The following is a 23954-nucleotide window of genomic DNA, read 5'->3' as shown; positions in this document are numbered from 1 at the left end:
TAGTATTCATCAGCGGTATTCGTGGCCTTGAGGCGTGGATAACACATTGTATTCGTCAAATCACTCTTCATGGCTAATTTCAAGCGTAATATTAATAATAGTCCTGTTGCCTAGGAGCGGAAAAGGACTAATCGAAGTACATGAGCTTTCTAGTAGATGTTAATATAACCTGCAAACTTAGATGGGGTCTTTTCCTCAGCGGTGGGCCATAATAGCGCGTAGGAAAATCTTCTTGACGTACCAGGTAGTACCTAATAAGCCGATATTGCGGAGTCGTCTCCAAGGACTGACGTTCCATCACTGCCTTCATTCAATGATGCACTGCCTCCAGACGACTTTTCATCACTGCCTCTAGTCAACGTCACACTGTCTCCAGACGACTTTTCATCGGTAGCCCCAGGAAAGCTACATTGCTCAGTCTCTCCAACCCATACAATTTGTTTATCGAGCCCCCCAATCCATTTAATCTGCTTATCAAATCCATTAGCCTCTTCAACTAGTCGATCTGTAACATAGATTTCCTCCAGCTCATGACGGTACTTCTCGTATAGCCAGGGAACCCACGGCCAGTCAACAAACCAATCGAATGAGTATTCTTCAAGTAGTGCCGTTTTCCATTTAAGCAAAACGACAGGGAGACCTCCAGGACGTATAAATATATCTCCCGCCGTAGGATCAAGTGTAGTATATGGAAACAGCCACACAACAATTCTGAACTTTGTGTCTTCTTCCACCAGAATAAATGCGTAAGAGCTCAGACTTCGTGCTAATGATACTCCTCCCTTGTCAAGCTCTCTTTCTGCAGCAATCACTTCCTCCATGATTACCTGCCGCGTTTCTGTTGAGTAGTCCTCTGCCTCCAAGTCGAACATATTCGTTCCATCTATAAGTTCTCTGAGAATGACTGGAATTTGACGATTCTTTTGCCTCCCGCTTGGGGTGACCATAACATATGATCCGTAGTACTTCGGGATTCTTGTGCCCTGCAAATGCTCCAGCTTTCTGTAACTAGCAATCGTATGCGTAAATCCATGCTGTGGCCAGATGGGCAATCCGTTGTAAGAATAGGGGTCATAAATTTCAACTATCACGTCTCGATCTCGCGGAAGGTTTAAGTTGTCTGGACCACTCACAATCCTAGCTTCAAAGAAGCGGGAGGACGATTCGTCGGGCTTCTCCAGTTCGGTTCCCAGCTGGATTGTTACTTTCTCCTTGGGCATAGTAGGAGACCATTCTGGCAGTGGTATAAACGGATTATCCTTCGGGCGATATGGAAGCCGAAGCAACCGTTCCAAATCTCTCTTCGTCTTGACTGGATCGTAAGGATATAAAGAAATTTTTTTTAGTCTGGGAAAATAATCCATTTCTAGAGGGATATCGTATCTTGGAGATAATGTTAAATGGAGCGTTTTGAACGAATGGAATAACTCATGATATGAGGCGGCAGCTAGAGGACAAGTTGAAGTGTCCCACTCTTTATATTCCGTAGAGCACTGGTTTGTATTGATCTTATTTACAATTGAGACAATATGATGCAGATTTGCTGTACTGGTTAGGCACTGAACAGCGGAGGTAATCTGAATTCGAAACGCTAATTGCAAACCGTAAGTATGGTGCCATGAAACTTTGCATGTCAACCCCGCTCGTAGTAGCACTGCTGTAGTCAAGAGCCATTGAGCTTGTTACTTCAATTTGCTTTTTTGTTTTCTCACCGCTTATTTAAGTACCTGCAAGAAGAGGTTATGATCCTCATTTCTATGCTACATTTTTTTTTCAGCAGAAGGGTGAGGATGTAATGAATCCCAAGAACTGGTACAAGCAAGTGGAGTGATTGCCAAAATTTAAGGTATAGAGCGAAATAGCAAGGCGATAACTGGGCACATGACATGCGCGCTGATAGGTAGCTTGTTAATACACTTTTTTCATTGCGCATGTCACATTATGAAATTAGATATAACTGTAGTACCCTTACCGAGTAATTGAGTTGCAGCAGTTACGATTATCGATCCAAGGTAATGCCCCAAACAAAATTACAGATGTTGCCAGCAAACCTCACGTACCGTAACTGTCGGCTCGGCCCAAAATCGCATCATACCGCCCAAACCCCCAACTCACGCCAGGACAAATATTTCAGCACGTTTATACGCGATTGACAACTTTAACCTATATCGTGCTCAAAAAGTACGCGCTGAAAGACTAATCCTGACGTGAGCGGGGTGTGTGCTCGATTTTGGGGCGATGGACGAGCCGGCAGTGTTAGGGCACACTTGGTAATGCGTTGATATGCCAGTACCATTAAAGTTTTATTATTAATGTTCTTATCAATCATGTAATTGAGTCGACTTATAAAGCCAATATGTAAATATTGTTGTACATACTAAATTTTTATTTTCGTTGGCAGGCTCTGCAAGTGTTTCACGCCTCAAAGTATATTCATCTACCCAGGCCCGCGTTCTTTTTATGGGTGAAAACCGCAGAGCGAATCACTGAAAGTGGACTTCAGGTTGACGTATCGTACGCGTGAAGTCTGGAAACCTGTGTAGGAGGTACTTATCCACCCACGCGCCCCAAAAGTGGGAATAACCTGTGTAGGAGGTGTGTAATTGGAGATCTTCCTATATACCCCTGAAAAAAACCGACAAGAGAGGATCCTATTCTGTCTACGACTGGGCTAGATATCCCATTTCTGTCTTAACGAATTGGTGCTGATCTATCCCATTTCAGCTGTAGTACAATGTAGCCCATAATCCATAGAGTAAAGTATACAGTTATCAGTTCTTTCAAGGTATGCTGTGGTGATTTGAACCCGCGACCGTCGGTCGGTATATCCCGGGAACCGGAAATTGAAAAAAAACCGAGTCCTGTAAAAAAAAAAGTCGCGGACAGCACTGATGAGGCCTTCCAAGGCGTTATTAAAGACGGTGGTCGATGCGGCACCCAGTAGCTTTAATGTGCCTGCAAACTCCACGGTCTTCTCGGCCATTCAGCCCACCGGAGTGTTCCATTTAGGCAACTATCTAGGCGCAGTGAGACCGTGGGTCGATATAGCCCAGAATGCTCCAGACTCGACGAAGCTCTACTACGCGACTGCAGATCTCCATGCCATCACCATGCCCAAAGAACCCAAACAGCTGCGGCAGTGGCGGCACCAGGCCATTGCGTCGATTCTAGCCTCGGGAATCGATGCTGAGCGGTGCACCGTGTACCACCAGAGTGCCGTACCGGAGCATACCCAGCTCAACTGGATCCTTTCTACGATCACGGGGATGGGGTCGCTGAATCGAATGGTGCAATGGAAGTCCAAGGTCAATATTGACGAGTCTTCGTCGCTTGAGCGGTTGGATCAGTCAGTGCTCTCGAAGCTCCAGCTTGGACTCTTTGCATACCCCGTGCTTCAGGCTGCTGATATTCTAATTCACAAGGCAAACTTTGTCCCTGTCGGCGAAGACCAGTCTCAGCACTTGGAGCTGAGTAGACAGATCACTACTTCGTTCAATTCGCGGTTTGGCGAAATCTTCCCGGTACCAAGGACACTTTTGGCGCCGTATAAGAAAATTGCGTCGCTGAGAGATCCGTCCAAGAAGATGTCAAAGTCTGATCCAGACAATAACAGCTGCGTTTATATCACCGATGAGCCAGAGGTCATCCGTAAGAAGATCCGCAAGTCGGTAACTGACTCTATTCAGGGTGAGATCACATACGATCCTTCAAGGAAGGGCGTGTCGAATCTGCTCATGATTGCTGCTGGCTTGCTGAAAATTGAACCTACCGAGGTTCTCACGCATATTGGCGGTGCTTCCGATCACAAGCAACTCAAGGATAAGATTAGCGACGTCGTGATAGAGCAGCTGCGGCCGGTGAGAGTGGAGTACACGAGGCTGATGATGGAGCAGGGTTATCTAGAGGAAATTACCAAGACAGGTACACTCAGGGCCAGGGAATCAGCTGCTGAAACAATCAAGCAAGTATACGAGGCGACGGGATTCGCTTAACCAATGCCCATTTGTAGATATTTTTAAAGCGAGAAAGCTATTTTTTTAGCATGTACATAGAATTATAGATGACCTATTTTTTTCCTTGGAAAAGGATATCATTCAGTAGCTATTGGCTCATATTCGAGGTTATATCGCTTGTCGTACTTTGAAATGGCGAGTTTTTCTGTGAGCTCTTTCAGTTCAGCCTCCTGTCTGAGCAACTCTTTCCGTTTTTTCTCAATTTCGATCTGAATGGACTGTTCAATATCCTGGAGACGTTTTGACTCGAGTGGCTTTGGCTGGGATACCCCTGGCATGGAATGGTGAAGACTCTCTTCGTTCGTATTGCAGTTCGTGTTGTTACCGCTGCTCTTGAATTCTGGTTCTTCAAATTCCTCTTCGGTGAACTCCTCGTCTCGCTCCTCAGAGAGCTTTTCGGTACGGTAATTCTCGTACATGATATCCTGCGTCAGGTCTCTGAGCTCTTCGAGATGAGAACCAAACAATACTGACCGGAGCAACGAAAAGTCAGAGTGGGCTGGATCATTCACCTTCACCAACCCCCATGGATACTGCCGAGCGCGTACAGGGTTGCCAGTTTCATCACGATGGAAGTCATTGCTACCGACAATAGCAAACGGAACATACTTCCTCAGGTTTGTGCACTCACGAAGAATGTCCTCGTCTTCATCCTCATCACACGGGAAGTAGTAGATGGGGATCTTGAAATGCGAGATGCTCTCCATGATGGCATATTTGTTGAGGCTAATCTCTTCGGCAGTTAATGTGTCTGCCTTGGCCAACACAGGAATGACGTTGACTCTGGTGGAAAGAGATAGCATAAGATCGATGTCCAACTCTTTGAGGCCGTGACCAGTGGGGGCAATAAAGTAGAGCAGAACGTGGACACGATTGTCTTTAAACTTGGGCTTTCGCTTGACGCGGTTCTCTTCAGCCAGGATGTCGTCGTATTGCTCTTCAATGTATTTGAGGATTTTCCCTCGACTTACATGGTAAGTAATTGGTCAACGCAGAAATGGGCAGTTTGCTTACCAGTCATTGTTATCAATCGCGTCGCCGAACCCAGGGGTGTCAACTACAGTTAGGCTGATAACGGTGCCATCTTCCTCATCGATATCTACTTTCAGTTAGCAATTTTTGTGCTGTAACAACGTATGATACCTACTAATATGATGAGTCCCCACCGTCATCTCAGTCGTAGAGCGAATTGGTTCGTTTGGGGGATACACTTCGCCATCACATAAGGTGTTGATGAAGGTACTCTTGCCCGTGCCGCTATGACCACAAACCATAATGCAGAGTTGAAACCCCTTCTTAATGATTCGCCGCCTGCGCATTTGCTCTGGTGAGGTATGAGTTATATTCTATCGGTTAGTATATCTGCCGTGGTCAGTGTTTACATACCATGCTAAAGGAGGATGAACTGTAGTCAGTGGTAAACTGACTGTTGCTACGAGGATAGTGCTTTGGCATTGTTTTGTGTATGTTGACTATAAAGATGCATGTTGGAGTTGACTTTATATAGGCATCACCAATTTGTTAAACTTAAAAATAAAGTCAGCCTGTAAGCGATCCTCGGAACACACATTTGGTAGCGGTAAGTGGCAAGACTTTTAGGCTGATTGTCAGTCCTGGCTAGATGACCACTGCAGGAATGAGAATCTAGTTCTAAAAGCCAGCTTGATCTCTCCTGGCTTGCTGTGTGTGCAATTGAACTCTGAATAGATACAATCACTATTGTTCGAAAGAAAATAATTGTCCTGTCATTTGATGTACTTTGCTATCTATATTAATCACTCGAAACGTAATTCTTCCTTGGACATAGTGCCTTAGGTTCCGTACACATGTGTGACGTTCTTGAGATCATCAGCGCGCTAATTGCATATAGGGCCTACCAAACTGCAGATAAGAGTGAGATAAGCGAGTCAATATAACACAGTAAAAAGTACCATATCCTTGACATTATCCGCTGGACATATAAACAGCTGAACAATCACTAAGAAAGATTGTTCGCTATGGGGTGTATCATATACCGCTAGTTATCCAATTGTTCCGATGCTGACTTGAGGTAGAAAATAGTACCATCTTCTTTCTTGTCAACCAACTCTAGAAAAGCAAAGGCGCACTTGTACCATCCACTTCCAATGTACTTCCCACAGCTCGTTCTGAATCGGAATAGACTGCGGAATTTCTCGTCTGGCTCGAGATAGACAAACTCTTTGCCCTCTGGCTTGCAATTCGAGCAATGGAGTCCTGATAATTCATCGAACAAAAAGCTTCCTAGGAAATGACCATGCTCGCATTTGATATAGTATTTGCCATCTTCTTCTTGCACTCGAAACTTGGTTGGCTTGAAAGCACCGGCGTATCCACAAATAGCGAATAGATCTCCCTTGTCGCCCTTAGGCCAAGGTTGGCACTCTAGTCCGCCCGAATCTTCAAATAATAAGATATGAAATTCTTCTTCGTGTTTTTCTAACCATTTGAGTGGAAGACCGTCGACGCCTATGATCTGATCCATTTCTTCCTTTGAACCCTTTTCTTTTAAAGTATGTAGATTTCGCATCAGTCTTTGGCTGGACTGCAGATATACTCCACCTAGAAGCCGAGGCGTCTGGCAAAAGTCCGCTTGTCTAAGGGGGAGTGCTCTTTTTGAATATCTGGACCAAATCAGCCGTCTCAGCGCTGGTCGGAGCGGCAACAACCTGGTGCTATGAAAAATGTTTGCCATTGCAACTAATGCTGAGCCAACCGAGACTTAAACCATATACGTAATCTTGAGGCAAACCAGCTAAATGTCTGTAGAACTCCATATGCGCGCAAAAGACGCTTTTCGTAGACCACAATGTAGCTGCATTTCTTGTTGGGATAATGATTATACAATCAAGTACCGGTTAATATAGAAATATATTGAATAGTGTTCAGTTAATGTATCATATAAAATTTCACCTCCCTTTTTACCTCCTCCTGTTGTGCGTAAGACAGGCCAACTCCCAACATTTCTTGTCATCCTGCCGATTTCGCCGGTTGATGTAGATCGCTTTCAGAACAGTGGGCTAAAGTCAGTATCCATCTTGACGCGTTCTTTGGATTGTTGCCATCTAAAGTTTAACGATTTGTACTGTAATATATAGTAGCCGTTGCCTCAAGCGATAACCTGGATCACCCGGAGTCGGACACGGAATGAAATCAAGCGCGTCGTTTCGTGTACGAGCCAACTACGTGCATACGCGTATCCATCCACGGCGGCAACTAAAACGTGTATACCGGTAACCACGGAAGGAGAGATTCTGAAAAGATGGAGAACTATTGAGAGCCTTATCAATAGCAGGCGAAGTTCAAAAAAGAAGTACCTGGTATTCATTGGCTTTCAGTGGTTAGTGTACGATATCATTATCGGTTAAGAGTCGAGAAACAGAGTCCTCCGTAGTAATATAATACCGCTATCCTCTTAATATATACTAGTAACACTTTCTAACGGTCTGTCGTCATGGGCTACTGAGCTTATCAATGCACTTCGAATGAAGGAATCTTTCGTAAGGGAGTATCCAGTACGCCATTGTATACTACCAAAAAAGTAAGATGGCCAACTGAGGCCATTAATAGCTATATTTCATTCAATTGTATATTTACCCTGCTCTACTGCCTTCTGGTAGTGGAGTTTTGAGATGATCCGTGCTCATTGATTATGCCGTATATGGTACAGTTAAGTTTCCCGCGCGGAATATCAACGCGTCGGATTTTCAGCCTCTCTCAAAACTAAAAATTTCCTCCAAGCCGTAATTTCCTCGACGATTACGCCTCCATACCACCATGGTGAAATCATTAGTATCGTAGGGTGGCCTATTTCCCTTTGAGGACCCCTTTACGCGTGTTGATACGAACCAGGTAATTGGTCAACCAACCGCCTTAATATTCAACCACTGCCCAACTCTCCTCGGCCATTGAGCAGACCCACTATGTAGAACGTCCTAACCATTTTCTCAGCATCATCCAGGCACGATTAACGGGGGGTTTGGGGGGCAGAGCCCCCCAACTACGGGGTCTGGGGCAGGGCCCCAGCAGTTCCTCTACCCAAGTGGCTGTCGCCAGCATATGCACAGCGTGCGTCCCCCGACGACCGATTGGGCACCCTCGCGCGCGCGCGCGAGAAAACAACGAGAAAAAAAAAACGGGAGGTTGGGAGGAGAGGATCACCAGGACAACAAGACGACGACGACATATCCTCGTACACACAGCGGGCCGGAGGCACATCGAGAGGCATACACATAGACTGAGCGAAGGAAGAAGAGTAACAGAATGTCGTTCAGCGAGGAGGAGGACGAGGGCGGTATTCCCAGCTCGCCCACACCCGCACGGATCAATGGGCGGACGGTACGGCGAGAAAACAGCACTTCGCCGACCCCAACGACCGGCCGGAGAAGAGAGCACGGGTCGCCGCAGACTACGCCCCACAAGCGCAACCGGGTCTTTTACGGAGACCGCTACATCCCGACCCGCAGTGGGGTGAACCTTCAGGCGGCGTTTAGTCTCGTTAAGGACGAACTGCAGACGCAGCCGCGGCGGAGGCCATCATCGGGAGAGCTGGACTTCCAGCGCATAGAGGAGGCCGACAAGACCTTCTCGACGCTATTGAAAGCGGAACTGTTTGGGGGCGATGTCCCGGTGGCTTTACCGCCTTCGCGAGGGTCGGTTGAGGTGCATCCGTCGTCTTCGTCGTCTCTGTCGACGACTTCGACAGCTTCCGGGTCGTCTGGGGCTAATGGCGCACCCCAGAGCTCTGAAGGGACACGGACGCCCCCGAGAGCGTCCCGATCAGCACCGGTAACGCCTAGCAAGAACTTATTCCGGTACAGCGGCGTGCGGTACGACGACGAGACGGTCGACAACTGGGACCTGCCCGGTGGACTGGCGACGACACCTCGACGGCGAAGGCGCGACATTACTGACAGCATGAACGACATTTACTCGGTGTCGCCAGTGCGCATGGACTCGCAGCGGCTGCTGCTGTCGCCTCGTAAACAGCCGCGTGCCGTGCCGAAGATCCCATACAAAGTTCTAGACGCACCTGACCTGGCTGATGACTTCTATTTGAATTTGGTGGACTGGGGATCGCGCGATGTGCTGGCGGTGGCATTAGGGAGCTCGGTGTACCTGAGGAACTCGCATTCTGGAGACGTTACGAAGCTATGTGAATTACACGATGGAGACCGAGTTGCGAGCATTTCGTGGCTCAGACGGGGAACCCACCTGGCTTTAGGCACTACGGACGGCATAGTTCAGATTTGGGATGCGGAAATGTGTAAGCGGGTGAGGTCAATGTCGGGTCACTCGGGACGGGCATCGTCGCTATCATGGAATGACCACATTCTGACTTCGGGCAGCCGCGACCGAACAATTCTGCATCGAGACGTGCGGGTGGCCGAGCACTTTATCAAGCGCCTCACGGGGCACCGGCAGGAGGTGTGTGGCCTTAAATGGAACCCGGAAGGAACGAAGCTAGCTTCAGGCAGTAACGATAACAAGCTGTGCGTGTGGGAAGGACTCAATGACCAGGCAGTTTACAAATTTCAGCATCTGGCCGCCGTCAAGGCGCTTGCATGGAGTCCGCACCAGCGTGGGCTGCTTGCCAGTGGCGGTGGCACGGCAGATAGACGCATCCGGTTCTGGAACACGGTGAACGGCACCCATATTAACGATATTGATACAGGCAGCCAGGTGTGCAATCTGGCGTGGAGCAAGAACTCGAATGAGCTGGTGAGCACGCATGGCTACTCGCAGAACCAGATTATGATATGGAAATACCCTTCTCTGCAACAGATTGCGGCGCTAACGGGCCATAGCTGCAGGGTGCTCTATCTAGCGCTGTCGCCGGACGGCAAGACGATTGTCACTGGCGCTGGAGACGAGACGCTGCGGTTTTGGAATGTTTTCAATGATACAAAGACGTCTATCCGGCCGGAGCCGTCAGTGTTGGACGCATTCCAGCAGCTGCGCTGAGCTATTGCTTTATTTATTGTATTTATTCATGATTATACATGGTATTTTCATCATCAAGTGTCACGGGGACCTCCGCGGAGCGGAGCTACGGGAGCTCGAGGGCTGGCCCACGAATACACATGGGGGGACCAGTCCCCCCAAACCCCCCTTGGGGCTCCGCTGCGCGGAGATTATTGCTGTCAATTGGCTCTAATCAGGGGGAATCTCCGCGAAGCGGAGCTACGGGAGCTCGAGGGCTGGCCCTCGAATACGCCCCGCTACTAGTAATGGGGGGACCAGTCCCCCCAAACCCCCCTTGGGCTCCGCTACGCGGAGATTATTGGCTCAGGGAGAAGGCCCGATAGTCCCAGCTAAAATGTTCTGGATAGAATAAATGAAATATCCCTGGGAGAAAGTCTGTAACTAAAGTACATGTAGTACTGTTTCGCCAAGTTATTCCTCTACTAAAGAAGATTGCATTAGATTCATGATGAATATAGACCGGCTATGGTAGCTTCCATTTCCTTGTATAATAAATTCTGATAATACCGGTATAAAAAATCCTTGGTATGAAAGCTATACCTCATCGCACTCCGATGGAAAAAAAAATCTCCGCGAGAGTGCAATGCAACAAATACACATTTCATATCAATTGGAGGCCCTCAGTTGTACTACATTGCCTCAATGGAGATTGGATACCTCAAATGCCGATATTATGGGGGCTTGTTACCCCATCCCGAAGAGGGAGATGATGCCGCATGCTAAGACAGTGTCTAACAGCCAACTTCCGGGGTAACAGCTCCTGCATGCAAATAGAGCAATGGCAAGGCGCTATGAATATTTCAGTACCAGAATGAAAAAGAAGTACCAAAGCGGAAGAGAAGTGATATCCCTACATGATTTTTATCATCTTTGTGCTTCTGAGTATTTTTATTTTACAGCAGACGCAATACTGCGAGATCATCAGGCGTACCACTTCCATTATTAGCATGGAAATGACAGGGATACATACCTACATGATGAACGCAATACATGTATGGGCAAATACAGTACAGTAGCTCACTTAATACAATTCATGGGCCACTTGGAAATTCAGGGGTCAGCTTGCAATTCATTGGATCTGAATTACTGTAACGCTTCACATATCACGGGTTAATGACTCTTCCATTTCAAAGTCCGATTGAAATTCCGCAGCGGAAAAAACTCCGTACATGCATATTTCATCTCTGTATAAAAATACCCCACTACACGTATACCTCACAATTGAACAGGCATCAATAATCTAACAATTCATTCATTAGTTACGTTGCCTAATTTTGTCGCCAGCCCCGCGATGGAAAAGAGACACGGGCAATGAGGCCCGCTCACCCGTTCCGGCATATACCGCTAAATGCTGCAGCTCCGTGTACGTGTACGATGGGATGGCATGACTAAGCCGCCCTGCGTGAGGCTCAAAAAACCGCCGATCCCCTTCCCCACCTCAACATTACAAAAAAAAAACCACGCAGGTGGGTTCGAGCAGAGACCTTCCGTTAACGCTACGGGTTCGGCACCAGCTTCAGATAGCAGATAAGCAATCTAGCACATACTCCCTTTATCCGCATATGGCACACCCGCCAATACCCGCGTCTCATTGACCCCAGAGGAGTTATAAAAAAGGCACCAATTTCCTCTTTACTTTGCTCTTTTCTCACTTTAGCCCATTTTTCCCCCATCACGTGACACATTTTTTTCACCCCTTCGGAACCCGATCGGTGATATCTCAAAAAAAAAAACCGGTAGCCTAACCCCATACGGAACTTCTTCATAACCCCAAACTTCGAATCCCCCCGAAAAAAATTACGAAGAAATATGTTGAAGCCAGAGTCCAAGGATCTTTCTCACCTCCTGTCCGAGGAGGCCAAGAGCCGAAACCCGTCTCCGCTCAAGCAGGCGTTCAAGTACTTCGGTCGAGAAGATGTGATCTATCTCGGAGGTGGTCTTCCTCTGGCCGAGAACTTCCCTTTCTCCAAGATCGGGGCCACTTCTATCAACCCGCCTTTCAACCGGGGCATCGCCGCCAACCCAACCGCCGAGGATGCCCTCGAGTATTCTGTCCAGAAGCCAACGGACGATAGCGGCGACATCAACCTGCAGACCTCTTTGCAGTACGGCGGCGGCCAGGGCAACCCGAAGATGCTTGAGTTCATCAAGGAGCACACTCGGCTGGTCCACAACGTTGCCTACAAGGATTGGGACGTGATCGTTACCGTTGGTAACACCCAGGGTTGGGACGCTACGCTGCGAACCTTCACCAACCGGGGTGACACCATCCTCACCGAGGAGTTCACCTTCTCTTCTTCCGTCGAGGCTGCACACAGCCTGGGTCTCAAGGTTGTCCCAGTCAAGATGGATCTTAATGGTGTCATCCCAGAGGCGTTCGCCGAGCAGCTCGACAGCTGGGTCGGTCCAAAGCCAAAGATCTTCTACTCCATTCCAACTGGCCAGAACCCGACCGGTTCCACTCTGTCGCTGGAGCGACGAAAGAAGATCTACGAGGTCTGCCAGAAGCACGATATTATTCTCGTTGAGGACGAGCCATACTACTTCCTTCAGATGCCCCAGTACAAGGCTAACGCTGCGGAGCGGGAGCAGGCCGAGCACACTCCGTCCCACAAGGAGTTCCTCGAGTCGCTGGTGCCATCTTTCCTCGACATTGATACCGACGGTCGTGTCGTGCGACTCGACTCCTTCTCCAAGGTCGTTGCTCCAGGCTGCCGACTCGGCTGGATCGTTGCTCAGGAGCGAATCATCGAGCGATACCTGCGACAGAACGAGGTGACCATCCAGGTCGCTTCCGGCTTCGCCGAGACCCTTGTGTACGGTCTGCTCAAGCGATGGGGTCAGGAGGGCTACCTCGACTGGCTCATTGGTGTGCGAAAGGCGTACACCAGCAAGCGAGACGCGGCTCTTGATGCCATGGAGAAGTTCCTGCCAAAGGAGCTGTGCGACTTCATCGCCCCCGAGGCCGGTATGTTCTTCTGGATCAAGGTCGACGGTTCTAAGCATCCAAAGTACGAGCAGTACAAGAACGACCCGCTTGGTCTCGAAATGGAGATTTACGAGTCTGGCATCAAGGCCGGTGTCCTGCTGGTGCCAGGCCACTGGTTCCTTGCTAACGACCAGACTAACCCACCACAGAAGTACCAGGTCGCCGAGGAGCCAGGTGTCATCTTCTTCCGGGGCACCTATGCGGCTGTCCCAGAGCCTGCGCTGGTCAAGGCGCTTGAGCTCTACGGTGACCACATCCGAAAGGAGTTTGGTTTGTAGAGTCCCTTTAATGATTGTAGAATACGTGTCGGCGCATAAATGTTAATATCTTCATTCCATCATCCAATCCATAGTCATTGACCATTATTTTTTCGATTTCATCATGCGATCCATAGTCATAGACCATTATTTTCTTCGAGCCATCATTCAATTATAATCATTACTTCTTCGCAAAGTCGTCAATTCGCAGTATGCCAGCCGAGAGGCCACTAACCAACAGAGCACCCTGGCCCATGTTTGGGTTCCACGCAGTGGTCGTGACAGCTACTGTCGGAGGGTAAATGACATCGCGCTGCTGCTTTTTCCCCGTCGAAGGACGCAAGAAAGAAGACATCTTCAACGTGTCGACAAATCGAAATTTAAACGTCTTGGACGATTGCAGTGCCTCCTCCTTCTTCAGAGACTCCTCCACCTCGAAAGTCCACACTGTCGCGTGCTTGTGATACTCCGTCGTTACACGGCGGTGGAGGAACGCCCGCCGATAAGCATTGGACAAATGCAGACTGCCTTCAGCGCCGCCTGAGGCAACCAACGGATGGCAGTATGATGCAGACGCTGCGGTAACGGCGCCATCGTGCGATGCTAAATTGCTGCCGCCCAAAGACATGTTGGCCATGCGTATCGGCGCCATCCTGCAATGGTGCACTTCGTCAATACACAAGAAAGACTGTACTTTCGGTGCATAGTCAGCAAACATAGGAACACCCTTGAAACGCGTCGAAATCGCCCGCGCTCGCTTGAGATCATTTACATCCAGGATTCTGTAATAACCGTCCACAGAAGCAGTGAACACGACATGACTATTGTCCGGGAACCCCGTCGAGATTGCGGTGATCAGCGCAGAGTGCACAGGCATGTAGTATGACGGGAGCGTAGAGGATGTATCGGAAATGTCAAATTCCGCTAGCGCCCCGTAGGTCGTTCCCACTACGATAATTTCGTTTGTACGCCACTCAACGCAGCTGATCTTGTCTTCCGGGATCGAGTACGCTTGTAGCGGGGCGTCAATGCGATAGTTTGTATATGTCTCTGTGAAGGGCACATCCAGAAAACGAACTGACCCGTCTTGGAAGCAGGCCGCTAATGTGCCAATTGACTTCCCAATATCGCTAATAGGGCGCCACCGCATCCACAGAGGACTACCATAATCTGCGGTTAGCGTCGAGTAGAGCCTAATAGTATTCACTTCGACCAGATACTCGTATATTTGTATCGTGCTTTTGTAGTGATACGACGCGAAAATGGCCGTCTCTTGCGAAATAGACTCACTACCGAGACGACCCTTGTCGTCCAGCGTAGAAACCGCGATATACTGTACATTACCTTGAAATCCGGGTGCCCACTGCGCATCCGTAATGCAGGAGCCAGCGAACAGCACAAGACCCTTGTTCGTAGGATCAATGAGCGGTGTAAACTCAAACGGTCTGAGGGTCTTTTCTTCAGACTGTAGGGACACCTGAATACTAATTGTGTCGTCAGGGTGTATAGATATAGGGTCTGAGACTTTTGTCAGCCTCTGCTGCGACGAATCAAACTCGAACTTGGGTTCTGTCTGCTCGAGCTCAATTTCTTCAGCAAGACTGTCAAACAGCTCCGGGTCGGGCACAACCGCTTCGGCGCCCCATTTGTCGCGGTCCAGGGATTTGCGGATAATTGCGTCAGTATTATTCCCCATAAAGAAAACGAATCTGTCCCGCAAGTTCTCCGCGTGCTTCTTCTTAGTATGTTGTGTAGCCCCCGCTTTCGGTTTCATTGGTGTTTTCAACTTAGGCGCTTTGCGCTTGACAGTATGCGAAGTGGACTTATCGAATATATCCGTCTTCTTGCCAATTATTTCTACCCCGTCCTCGATTTCCTCGTCTGATCGAGGTTCGTCGCTGTCTTCTTCTGGGACTCCTTCTTCTTCGTCATCCTCTTCTTCCAATTCCATCTCCTCCGCCTGGTATTCGTCGGAATCGTCGTCAAATTTGTGTGGATCAGGCACTTCGTCATCAGAAAGCCCTTCAATTTTATTCAGCACCGAATAATCCACTTTTTCGCGTGCGCGACGCGCTCTGCGATCGGATGATTCCGCCATTCAGAAATTATCCTCTCCGGTTTCACAATTCGTATAGTATTGTTCGATTCAGCTAATCATAGAGACATCGGCAGGCAAAATCGCTTTTCCGCTTACTAATTCGCTCTAGAGCCACTATCTTATCACAAAGATATTTTTTTGTCTTCGGCCCGTAGTATGTGGCGGGTTCGCGATAGGCGGAAGTTGGGAGGTTTGGCTGCTTCCATCAAGGCAACTTATCAGCTTCAACGGGGTTCGAACTTGGCAGAAAAGAGAACAAGCAATTGATTAACGTTCCATGTAAGTACCTTATTCAAGGTTCTTTTTTTTTTCTGAGTTGGTCTAACAAGCGTGTAGCATGAGCGAAGATGGGATTAAGATTGATGGAGAGAGTCCCTGGGTTGATAGCGAGGCTGCCATAGACTCCCCAGAATCGCCTAGCCAGGACAACACCCCCCAAATCTCTGAAGAAGACCGGGAACTACCCGATGCGGCCAAAGGCGAGGAGTCAGTCAAAGGTACTGTTGAAAGCGGAGGAAGCTCAGGTGAAGCGGAAGAGACTGGACCAATTGAGACAAGCGGAAAGTTGATGGAGGCATTCAAATCGGATATACTTGAACAGAATGGGACAAACGTAGAAGAGGACGAACAAGTTGAAAGCCTGGATGCCAAACAACAGAGTGATAAAAATGCAGAGGAGATATTAAATGCCAGGGTGACCAATGGCGATTCGTCTGCTTCAAGTTTATCAACTCCGGCACAGACAATTGATACAGCCCTTCCTACATACTTCACCCCGAGAACCCCTCCGCCAATTAGAGTAACACATAAAGACTCTGAGTCTACCGACTTTGAGTCTGACAGTGTGGCCTCGAATTACCGATCTAATTTGCATCCACAAAACCTTTTGTCTCCCATGTCTCTAGGCGCTTCTACTCCGGACTCGGTAGCATCAGGCCCGGCTCATTCGCTCGACAAGCGATTCACTACACGCCTCGCATCAATGTCAAGCATTCGCACAAGCTCATCCAATGGCAGCAATACACACTTTCGACACATTTCACAAGCTTCGGAGTCGGCTGATAACATATTTGATTCTTCTGATTCGCCTATGGAGGCCATTAGGTGGAGCAAGCTGCGTAAGCTGTCAAATCAGCTTTATGCCGAATCGGCAGTTGCCAAGTTCGGGACTCCTACTGCCGTGCTCCCGGCTTCAGTCATCGCGGTAGGCACCTCTGAAGGAGTAGTGCTCATATTCGACTACCACCAGAACCTCAAGAACATACTAGGGCTGCGTAGGACGTCGGAGTTTGGGAGCGTGACTGCGATGGCAGTCTCTGCAGACCAGACGTTCCTAGGCGTTGGATATAGCGACGGCCACATTACTACGTGGGACCTCACAAAGTCGTCGCAGACCCCTAAATTGCATATTCCTCCAATAGGGAACGACTTTATTGGACAGCCGAAGAAGGACGGCCACCTGGAAGGCGCCTCAGTGATACACATCTGCTTCGCAGGGAAGCGCCATAACGCGCTAATATCCGGCGATACGCGGGGTATGGTCTTTGCTCATAATGCAACCCGGGCGCTCGTCGGTCGCACAATCAGATCGCACCGTATCCTCGGGCGCTACCCTCAGAATAACCCTGCATTGAAACGTAGGCCGACATCGATCCTTGCCTGTTCGGCTCAACCGCTGGGCACAGACTATCAATTGACGGACGAAATGTGTCTTGTGGCAGTCATGACGCCTTATACCCTAGCTATTATATCGACCTTGCCAGTGCCACAAACTGAGTTCAAAACCGGCAAAAGCAGTCATGTGACGACATCCATGGGGCTCAGCGCCTGTCTGGCGTGGTTCCCTGCTCTTAAGGCTTCTACAACTTCCCCTAGCAGCCCGGCTAGGCTCGCATATTGCTGGTCAAACGTGCTTACCGTGCTGCGGCTAGATGCCCAGAAAAACCCAATGACTGACGAAATTTCAATTAACTTCACAACCACTAACGAATTTGTCGGAGACGAATCACTAGTCGCTGTTCAATGGCTCAGCAGACATGTATGTACACTCTTCCAAACCGCCTGTATTGTAAAAATGTGGACGATACTAACCGGTATAATAGGTATTGGCGCTTGTCACTATCACTCAGCGTCTCTTAATTGTTAATGAGCAGACCATGACGGTTACTTCAGTGGTCGACATCCTGAACAAGCACATTATGCATTTCGACTACTTCTCTCGCATCCTACACAACCTAGCAGTTGCTTCAGGAGACGATGATGAACATCAACAGACTGTTGTCGCTGATGCGTATTTCAATAGCTTCAGAGCTTTTAAAGGACGGGTGTTCCTTATGGGGAAATATGAATTTGTTGTGGGATCGCTGTCCAATTGGGCAGACCGGCTACTGGATATCATGGGTACCGGTGACTATGTTGGCGCAATTAAACTAGCCACAAACTATTATCTCGGTCAAGATGACTTGGTAACCATTGGCCTTCCTTCTAACGACAAGGAACGGCACGCATTGGTATATAAAAATTTGCCTGAGATGATTCTGGCGTCCTTGCGTTACACATTCAAATCATCATCTACAAATCCCTACGAGCCGCCATCAAAAGAGTTTATCAGAGACCTGACACACGCTTGCTTGGTTGCTATTGTTGCAATGGAGGACTATTCGTTGTTGGAAGATGCATTTGAATACTACGAAGAAGAGCCCGCAATTTTCCTTCAAGCTCTCGTTCCGTTTATTGCTGATGGAGAGATAACCTCGCTCCCGCCACAAGTCTTTAAGGAGCTGGTGCTGTTGTATGCTGAGTCTCCCAAAACAACGCGGCAGTTAGAGGAACTCATTTGCAGTCTCGATACTAGTACTCTTGATCTGAATTTGACCCTCTCATTGTGCAAAGACCATCAGCTCTATGATACTCAAATATACGTATGGAACCATGCACTAGCGGACTATGTCACTCCCATGATCGAACTCATTGACATCATCGCGAAAGAGCTGCCGAAGCAGGGACTAACCAAGAGCGCTAATCTTGTGGCACAGGCCGAAAAAGTTTACCCGTACATGTCCTACGTGCTTACGGGAAGAACTTATCCCACAGGCCTCTCGATTGCACCGGAAAAGATTGCCTTCCATGCCAAAACAATGATTTATTATTTATTACTCTCTCCGAAGACGATAGACTGGCCGAACGACCATCTGTTTGAATCCAGTAGACGATCTTCTTCCTCCTCAGCGGCCGGAGGGTACCCCTATCTTCGCGCATTAATCAATTTCAATACCCCTGCACTTTTCCAGGCGCTGAATGAGGCATTTGAAGATTCGTTCCTCAATGATTATGATGATTCAGAGCCCATTTCCGTTGACCTTCCAACTGACGAACTAGCATTTGCTAAGATTATAAATCGCCAGTACATTATCGACGTCCTACTCGCACTGTTTGATTCATATGGCCAAGACAAGCGGATATTCCTCAATATTTTTGTTGCGCGTAACTACCCAAAGTATTCACAGTTTTTGATGCTCCCGGGAAGTAATTTGTCGCGTATCCTGGACGAGCTGTGCTATAATCAGGATGTGATGCTCAAAGAAGAATGTGAGTTGGCAATTGAGTCCCTTCTTTCAACCTACAAGCCCCACGACCTTGAGAACTGGATTGGAGTGCTGTACGAAATGAAGCTGTACCGTGTTTTGCAGTTCATCTTCAGAAGCGAGAGGCGATATGCGAAGCTTCTCGAAGTCACCATCAACCTTTATACGGAAGAGAGCTCGATTCTACACGATTTCAAGCTTCTGGACGTCGTTGCTGAATGTTTGAGCCACACAAGTGATAATTCCAAGCAGCGGAGTCTAGTGGAGCAGCAGATAGCTGATAAGTTTGCTGATTTGATATCTATGGATTGTGGGAAGTTTGTGGAGATAATTGCTCGCTACAGCCCAACTCTCCATGACCAGGTATTTTCTCTCGGTGACAGACCAGATCTGCAGTTCTATTACCTACAGAAGCAGTTTGAACTAGCTCACGGTGGGACAGAAATTATTCCTGGAATTAAGGCTAGAAACCTCTACGTATCACTACTCCTTAAACGAGGAGAGGTAAAAGAGGTGAGCATACTGCTCAATACCCTCCTGACGGGGAGAAGCGATATTGAACTGCCTGCAGTAGTTCATGATATTATGGAGCACAATGCCATTGATATATTGGCACTTATGCTAAAGCGCCAGGAGCGCTTTTCTGAGGCCATGATTTATATCTCAAATTACCTTACGGATTTGAGCACAGAATACTATGATGAGACGACGACAGACGCGAGACTGAAAAGCCTGGAGGATGAGTTGACCAAATATGTGTACATTGGGATTGAGGTCTGCCAGGACTCGGAAGATAATCAATCATTTGTTGAGAACGAGTATCTGAGTACTTACGATGACCCGGAAAGCGTTCGTTTGAGTGAGAGTTTGTGGACAAAACTTATAAACACGCTGGTTGAGATCGCAGGTGCCGCTGTTGTCGAGACGGTAGATGAGGCAGACAAGACCGCGGAGCATAAAAGAACTGTCAGCAGGCGACTGTTACAGGAAGGCCTATCGGCGCTTTTGGACTCAACTGGAAGAGGTGTTTCTTTCTCTGAGCGCAATGCAACGATTATCAGGATTTTTAAATCTGTAATGGCTGCTCCAGAGGGACGACCCCGAACGGTGGCATCTGTTCGTCCAGTGCTCGAAAATTTGTTTTCAGCCTACAGATACCAACATACCATGCTCACGGTTGCCCACAAGCTACTTGACGCTGATGCTTACATTGACTTGCTGCATCTGATAGAGGCGCGAGTCAGGGGTTGGAAGATAACGCGATCTGGAGAATGCGAAGGATGTGGCAAGAAAGTAATTGGCGTTGGTGTTGATGCCGAGTGGTTATACGACGAGTGGGAAAAGTGGCAGAAGCGAAAAATATCGTCTCAGCCGAAGCAGGCACTCAATGGTCTTTTGAAGCTCTCTGCCAAAGCTCAAGGGAAACGGCCAGTGTCAATAGCCAATGACGATCCGTCTGGTACTATTCTTGTGGTTTTCAAATGCGGGCATAGCTACCACTTACGATGTCTCCGCAGCCTTAGTTCCCCAGGGGCTACCTATAGGGATCTCCAGTGCATAGTCTGTGATTCTTGAACTAATTACCCTATTATATGATGGTTATGTCGTGGTAAACTTTTTATTCTCAATCAGGCAGAGCTACACTATCATAGATTAGGAGAGGGCCTGTACAAGGTCCTGAAGGAGCTCTTCCTGATCCTCGACACCAATCGACACTCGGAGGAGAGTTTCAGAACATCGATCGTCGCTCATCGCTCGCCACTCAATGAGCGACTCGACGCCACCCAATGAGGTAGCATGTACGAATAGCTTAAGTTTAGAGGGGAGTCTCTTTGCAGTTTCTCTATCAGTAACCTCGATAGAGAAAACTGGGCCGCCCCCAAGTGGAAGCTGCTTCTTTACAAATTCCTCCTTCTGTAGTGACGAATGATAAATCTTAGTGAGCTTTGGCAGCTTGTCAATGTTTTCTGCCAGATGCTTGACAATTGCATTGGCGGTCGCAGCTTGGGTTCTCACTCGCATGTTGAGAGTTCGCAGTGAACGGGTAAGCAACCAAGCTTCAAGAGAACCGGGGATTGCACCAGTGTGGTCTCTGTCATGAATAAGGGCCGTCTTTATAGACTCATCCTTGGTGACCAATACACCAGCGAGCAGATCAGAATGACCGCCAAAGTACTTGGTGGCAGAATGCATGACCAAGTCGACGCCGAACTTGAATGGGTCCTGAAGCGGTGGCGGAGCAAAAGTCGCGTCCACCATAACATATGCCCCCTTTGCATGACCTAGCGAAACATATTTCTCAATGTCAAAGGCCAGTCCAGTGGGATTGATAGGCGTCTCTACATGAACAACATCGCCCCTTTCCGCCAGCTCGTCAATCTTGTCCAGGTCATAAGTTTCGATACCGTAGTTTCGCTTGAGGAGCTTCAGAATACCATGGCATCCGAAGTAACACTCATTGGCAAACACCCTCTTTGGATTATAGTATAGCATCGCTGCGAGGAAGGCCGCGAGACCAGAGTTGAACAGAACTGCATAGCCGCCCGTAATATCCCCCAAAATTTTCTCTGCACTTCGGACGACTGGCTGAGTTTCTCGAGAGTAATAGAGGCCATCGTCTGGGCCATTTGCTCTCTCCTTGGCCGATCTCAGGTTGTCTGGGTTCTTATCATAAGCGAACGTCGTAGAGACACTGATGGGCTGCACAACGTCTGGCACTCTGGCCAACTCATCTGCGCCATGGACGCAAATCGACGCAAGATGAGACTCAATGGAATCAGCAGGCATGATAAAAATCGATTTAGTATACAATAGTGGAATAAAAATGCGGCCAAAAGTGCAATGACTTTTTTTTGCGGAACGGGGTTCGACTCCCGAGCTCTATAGCCTATAGAAGGGTTATAGTGGGTTGGGAGCTGTGCGGCTCGATTCCCATACTACTTGTCACAGCATCTCCTGTCTATCATAAGGTATTAGAGTGGAGGTACAGTCGCCAGTGTGAACAAAATAACGCTCTATTGCTGCGAGATTTTGTTACGCAGTGACAACGTCCCTGCATTTCTTCAAGCAGCGTCTACGCATTCGCACCTTCCTATTTTGGTTTTCCCTTCCAGCTTGAACTCCCAGCTTTCCGCCCAAAGAGAAACCACCGAAAAGTCAAGGATGATCACGGGCCTCGTTTTGATATTACGTATTTGCTGAGCTATTTAGCTTAATGCCTGCGCAAAAAAACCAATTTTTCAGCGGAAAGATGGGAGTTTGAGCGGGAAGAAAAACCAAAACTGGAAGGTGGGAATGCGTAGAGGGTAAAAGTGGTCTGAATCCGAGGACCAAATTGGGGTCAACGCTGAAAGTCGCCATTGATTGCCTACAACTACGGGAGCATAGGGAATTAGCAAGTTACTTGGGATCGAGCGAGTATAACTAGCCGCGATGCTCTGATACTGCTTTCCTGAGGGACTCCTTCCTGGGATGGTACATTCGGCGCCCAAGAGTGATTTGTGACTGCGTAGACTTTATACCTCTTTTGTAGAGCAAAAAGGGATGATATGTAATGAAAACATAGTCTATATTGTGCGGGGTATTTGTATAATGGTGCATTTAGGTATCTAATGAAGTACAATCTGTGATTCCTGAACTAGTTGAACTATTTAGCACATAGGAGAGTGATAGCCTCTAGAGCCTGGGAAACAGTATTCCCAAAGTCCACACCGTGTGAAGTGTAGGTCGATATAATAATGAGAGATGCAATTCCAATTGGATATAGATTAAGAAAGAGCCTGGACAAGGTCCTGAAGAAGATCTTCCTGATCCTCGACACCAATTGATACTCGGAGGAGAGTTTCTGAGCACCGCTCGTCGCTAATAGCTCGCCATTCAATGAGTGACTCGACACCGCCCAATGAAGTTGCATGCGCAAACAGCTTGAGCCGAGATGGGAGCTGCCTTGCAGTCTCTTTATCGACTACCTCAATTGAAAAGACTGGGCCGCCACCAAGTGGGAGCTGTTTCTTGACAAACTCCTCTGTCTGCAACGATGAATGATAGACCTTGGCGAGCTTTGGCAATTTATCAATGTTCTCGGAAAGGTACTTCACAATTGCATTGGCGCTCGCAGCCTGGGTTCTCACTCGCATATTGAGCGTTCTCAATGAACGAGTCAACAGCCAAGCTTCAAGGGAACCAGGAATTGCACCAGTGTAACCTCGATCTTGCAAAATGTCCTTCTTAACAGACTCATCCTTGGTGATAATAACACCGGCCAGCAGATCAGAGTGGCCGCCAAAATATTTAGTGGCAGAATGCATGACCAAGTCGACACCAAACTTGAATGGGTCCTGGAGTGGTGGAGGGGCGAAAGTCGAGTCCACCATAACGTATGCCCCTTTTGAATGACCCAGCAAGACGTACTTTTCAAAGTCAAATGCCACTCCGGTGGGATTGATGGGTGATTCCACATGAATGACATCGCCCTTTTCCGCCAGCTCCTCAATCTTATCAAGGCCATAAGTTTCAACACCGTAGTTTCGCTTGAGGAGCTTGAGAACGCCATGGCACCCGAAATAACAGTCATTGGCAAATACCCTCTTTGGGTTAAAGTAAAGCATGGCTGCGAGGAAGGCCGAGAGGCCCGAGTTGAAGAGCACTGCATGGCCGCCCGTAATATCCCCTATAACCTTCTCAGCGTTTCGGACTACTGGCTGAGAGATTCGAGAATAGTACTGGCCAGAATCTGCGGGCTGATTGGCTCTCTCCTTGGCCGTCTTGAGGTTCTGAGGGTTCTTGTCGTACAAAAATGTTGTAGACACGCCGATGGGCTGCACGACGTCTGGTACTCTAGCCAGCTCATCATCGCCGTGTATAGCAATTGAGGCTAGATGGGCCTCAATGGAATCAGTGGGGGACATTCTTAAGTATTGATTAGCGAAAAAAGTCTGGGAATGGCTCACTCAACTACTCTAGAGTGCTTTATACCGCTGTGTAGACGTATCTGCGCCTAGCATGCAAGAG

The 23954-nt window shown here is 48.2% G+C and overlaps 10 protein-coding genes across 10 annotated transcripts; 4 read left to right on the top strand and 6 right to left on the bottom strand.

Moving 5' to 3' along the window:
• Window positions 1-251: 251 nt before the first annotated feature.
• TRVA0_030S01002 (uncharacterized protein) lies at window positions 252-1364 on the bottom strand (the record flags this gene model as incomplete). The annotated part of the gene is made up of 1 exon (XM_076685896.1): window positions 252-1364. One exon carries the CDS (start codon window positions 1362-1364, stop codon window positions 252-254), a length of 1113 nt encoding a protein of 370 aa, XP_076539872.1.
• Window positions 1365-2891: 1527 nt separating this feature from the next.
• Window positions 2892-3992, top strand: MSW1 (tryptophan--tRNA ligase MSW1; the record flags this gene model as incomplete). Its single annotated transcript, XM_076685895.1, has 1 exon — window positions 2892-3992. The coding sequence occupies one exon, from the start codon at window positions 2892-2894 to the stop codon at window positions 3990-3992; it is 1101 nt and encodes a 366-aa protein (XP_076539871.1).
• A 98-nt stretch (window positions 3993-4090) lies between these two features.
• On the bottom strand, window positions 4091-5402 carry CDC11 (septin family protein; the record flags this gene model as incomplete). The annotated part of the gene is made up of 4 exons (XM_076685894.1): window positions 4091-4979; window positions 5028-5112; window positions 5161-5359; window positions 5400-5402. The coding sequence occupies 4 exons, from the start codon at window positions 5400-5402 to the stop codon at window positions 4091-4093; spliced, it is 1176 nt and encodes a 391-aa protein (XP_076539870.1).
• Window positions 5403-6030: 628 nt separating this feature from the next.
• On the bottom strand, window positions 6031-6726 carry TRVA0_030S00936 (uncharacterized protein; the record flags this gene model as incomplete). Its single annotated transcript, XM_076685893.1, has 1 exon — window positions 6031-6726. The coding sequence occupies one exon, from the start codon at window positions 6724-6726 to the stop codon at window positions 6031-6033; it is 696 nt and encodes a 231-aa protein (XP_076539869.1).
• Window positions 6727-8294: 1568 nt separating this feature from the next.
• CDH1 (Cdh1p) lies at window positions 8295-9995 on the top strand (the record flags this gene model as incomplete). Its single annotated transcript, XM_076685892.1, has 1 exon — window positions 8295-9995. The coding sequence occupies one exon, from the start codon at window positions 8295-8297 to the stop codon at window positions 9993-9995; it is 1701 nt and encodes a 566-aa protein (XP_076539868.1).
• Window positions 9996-11825: 1830 nt separating this feature from the next.
• ARO8 (bifunctional 2-aminoadipate transaminase/aromatic-amino-acid:2-oxoglutarate transaminase) lies at window positions 11826-13283 on the top strand (the record flags this gene model as incomplete). Its single annotated transcript, XM_076685891.1, has 1 exon — window positions 11826-13283. The coding sequence occupies one exon, from the start codon at window positions 11826-11828 to the stop codon at window positions 13281-13283; it is 1458 nt and encodes a 485-aa protein (XP_076539867.1).
• A 160-nt stretch (window positions 13284-13443) lies between these two features.
• On the bottom strand, window positions 13444-15036 carry TFC6 (transcription factor TFIIIC subunit TFC6; the record flags this gene model as incomplete). Its single annotated transcript, XM_076685890.1, has 1 exon — window positions 13444-15036. One exon carries the CDS (start codon window positions 15034-15036, stop codon window positions 13444-13446), a length of 1593 nt encoding a protein of 530 aa, XP_076539866.1.
• Window positions 15037-15588: 552 nt separating this feature from the next.
• VPS8 (CORVET complex membrane-binding subunit VPS8) lies at window positions 15589-20519 on the top strand (the record flags this gene model as incomplete). The annotated part of the gene is made up of 3 exons (XM_076685889.1): window positions 15589-15639; window positions 15697-17398; window positions 17463-20519. The coding sequence occupies exons 2-3, from the start codon at window positions 15698-15700 to the stop codon at window positions 20517-20519; spliced, it is 4758 nt and encodes a 1585-aa protein (XP_076539865.1). The 5' UTR covers window positions 15589-15639; window position 15697.
• A 78-nt stretch (window positions 20520-20597) lies between these two features.
• Window positions 20598-21731, bottom strand: CYS3 (cystathionine gamma-lyase; the record flags this gene model as incomplete). The annotated part of the gene is made up of 1 exon (XM_076685888.1): window positions 20598-21731. The coding sequence occupies one exon, from the start codon at window positions 21729-21731 to the stop codon at window positions 20598-20600; it is 1134 nt and encodes a 377-aa protein (XP_076539864.1).
• A 980-nt stretch (window positions 21732-22711) lies between these two features.
• Window positions 22712-23851, bottom strand: CYS3 (cystathionine gamma-lyase; the record flags this gene model as incomplete). The annotated part of the gene is made up of 1 exon (XM_076685887.1): window positions 22712-23851. The coding sequence occupies one exon, from the start codon at window positions 23849-23851 to the stop codon at window positions 22712-22714; it is 1140 nt and encodes a 379-aa protein (XP_076539863.1).
• Window positions 23852-23954: the final 103 nt, after the last annotated feature.

The sequence above is a fragment of the Trichomonascus vanleenenianus genome (genome assembly GCF_965637985.1).
Source record: "Trichomonascus vanleenenianus strain CLIB 3782 genome assembly, contig: TRVA0_030S, whole genome shotgun sequence".
Classification (NCBI taxonomy): Eukaryota; Fungi; Ascomycota; class Dipodascomycetes; order Dipodascales; family Trichomonascaceae; genus Blastobotrys; species Blastobotrys vanleenenianus.
Note: the sequence above shows the minus strand (reverse complement) of the source record. Positions and strands in the feature narration are given on the sequence as shown.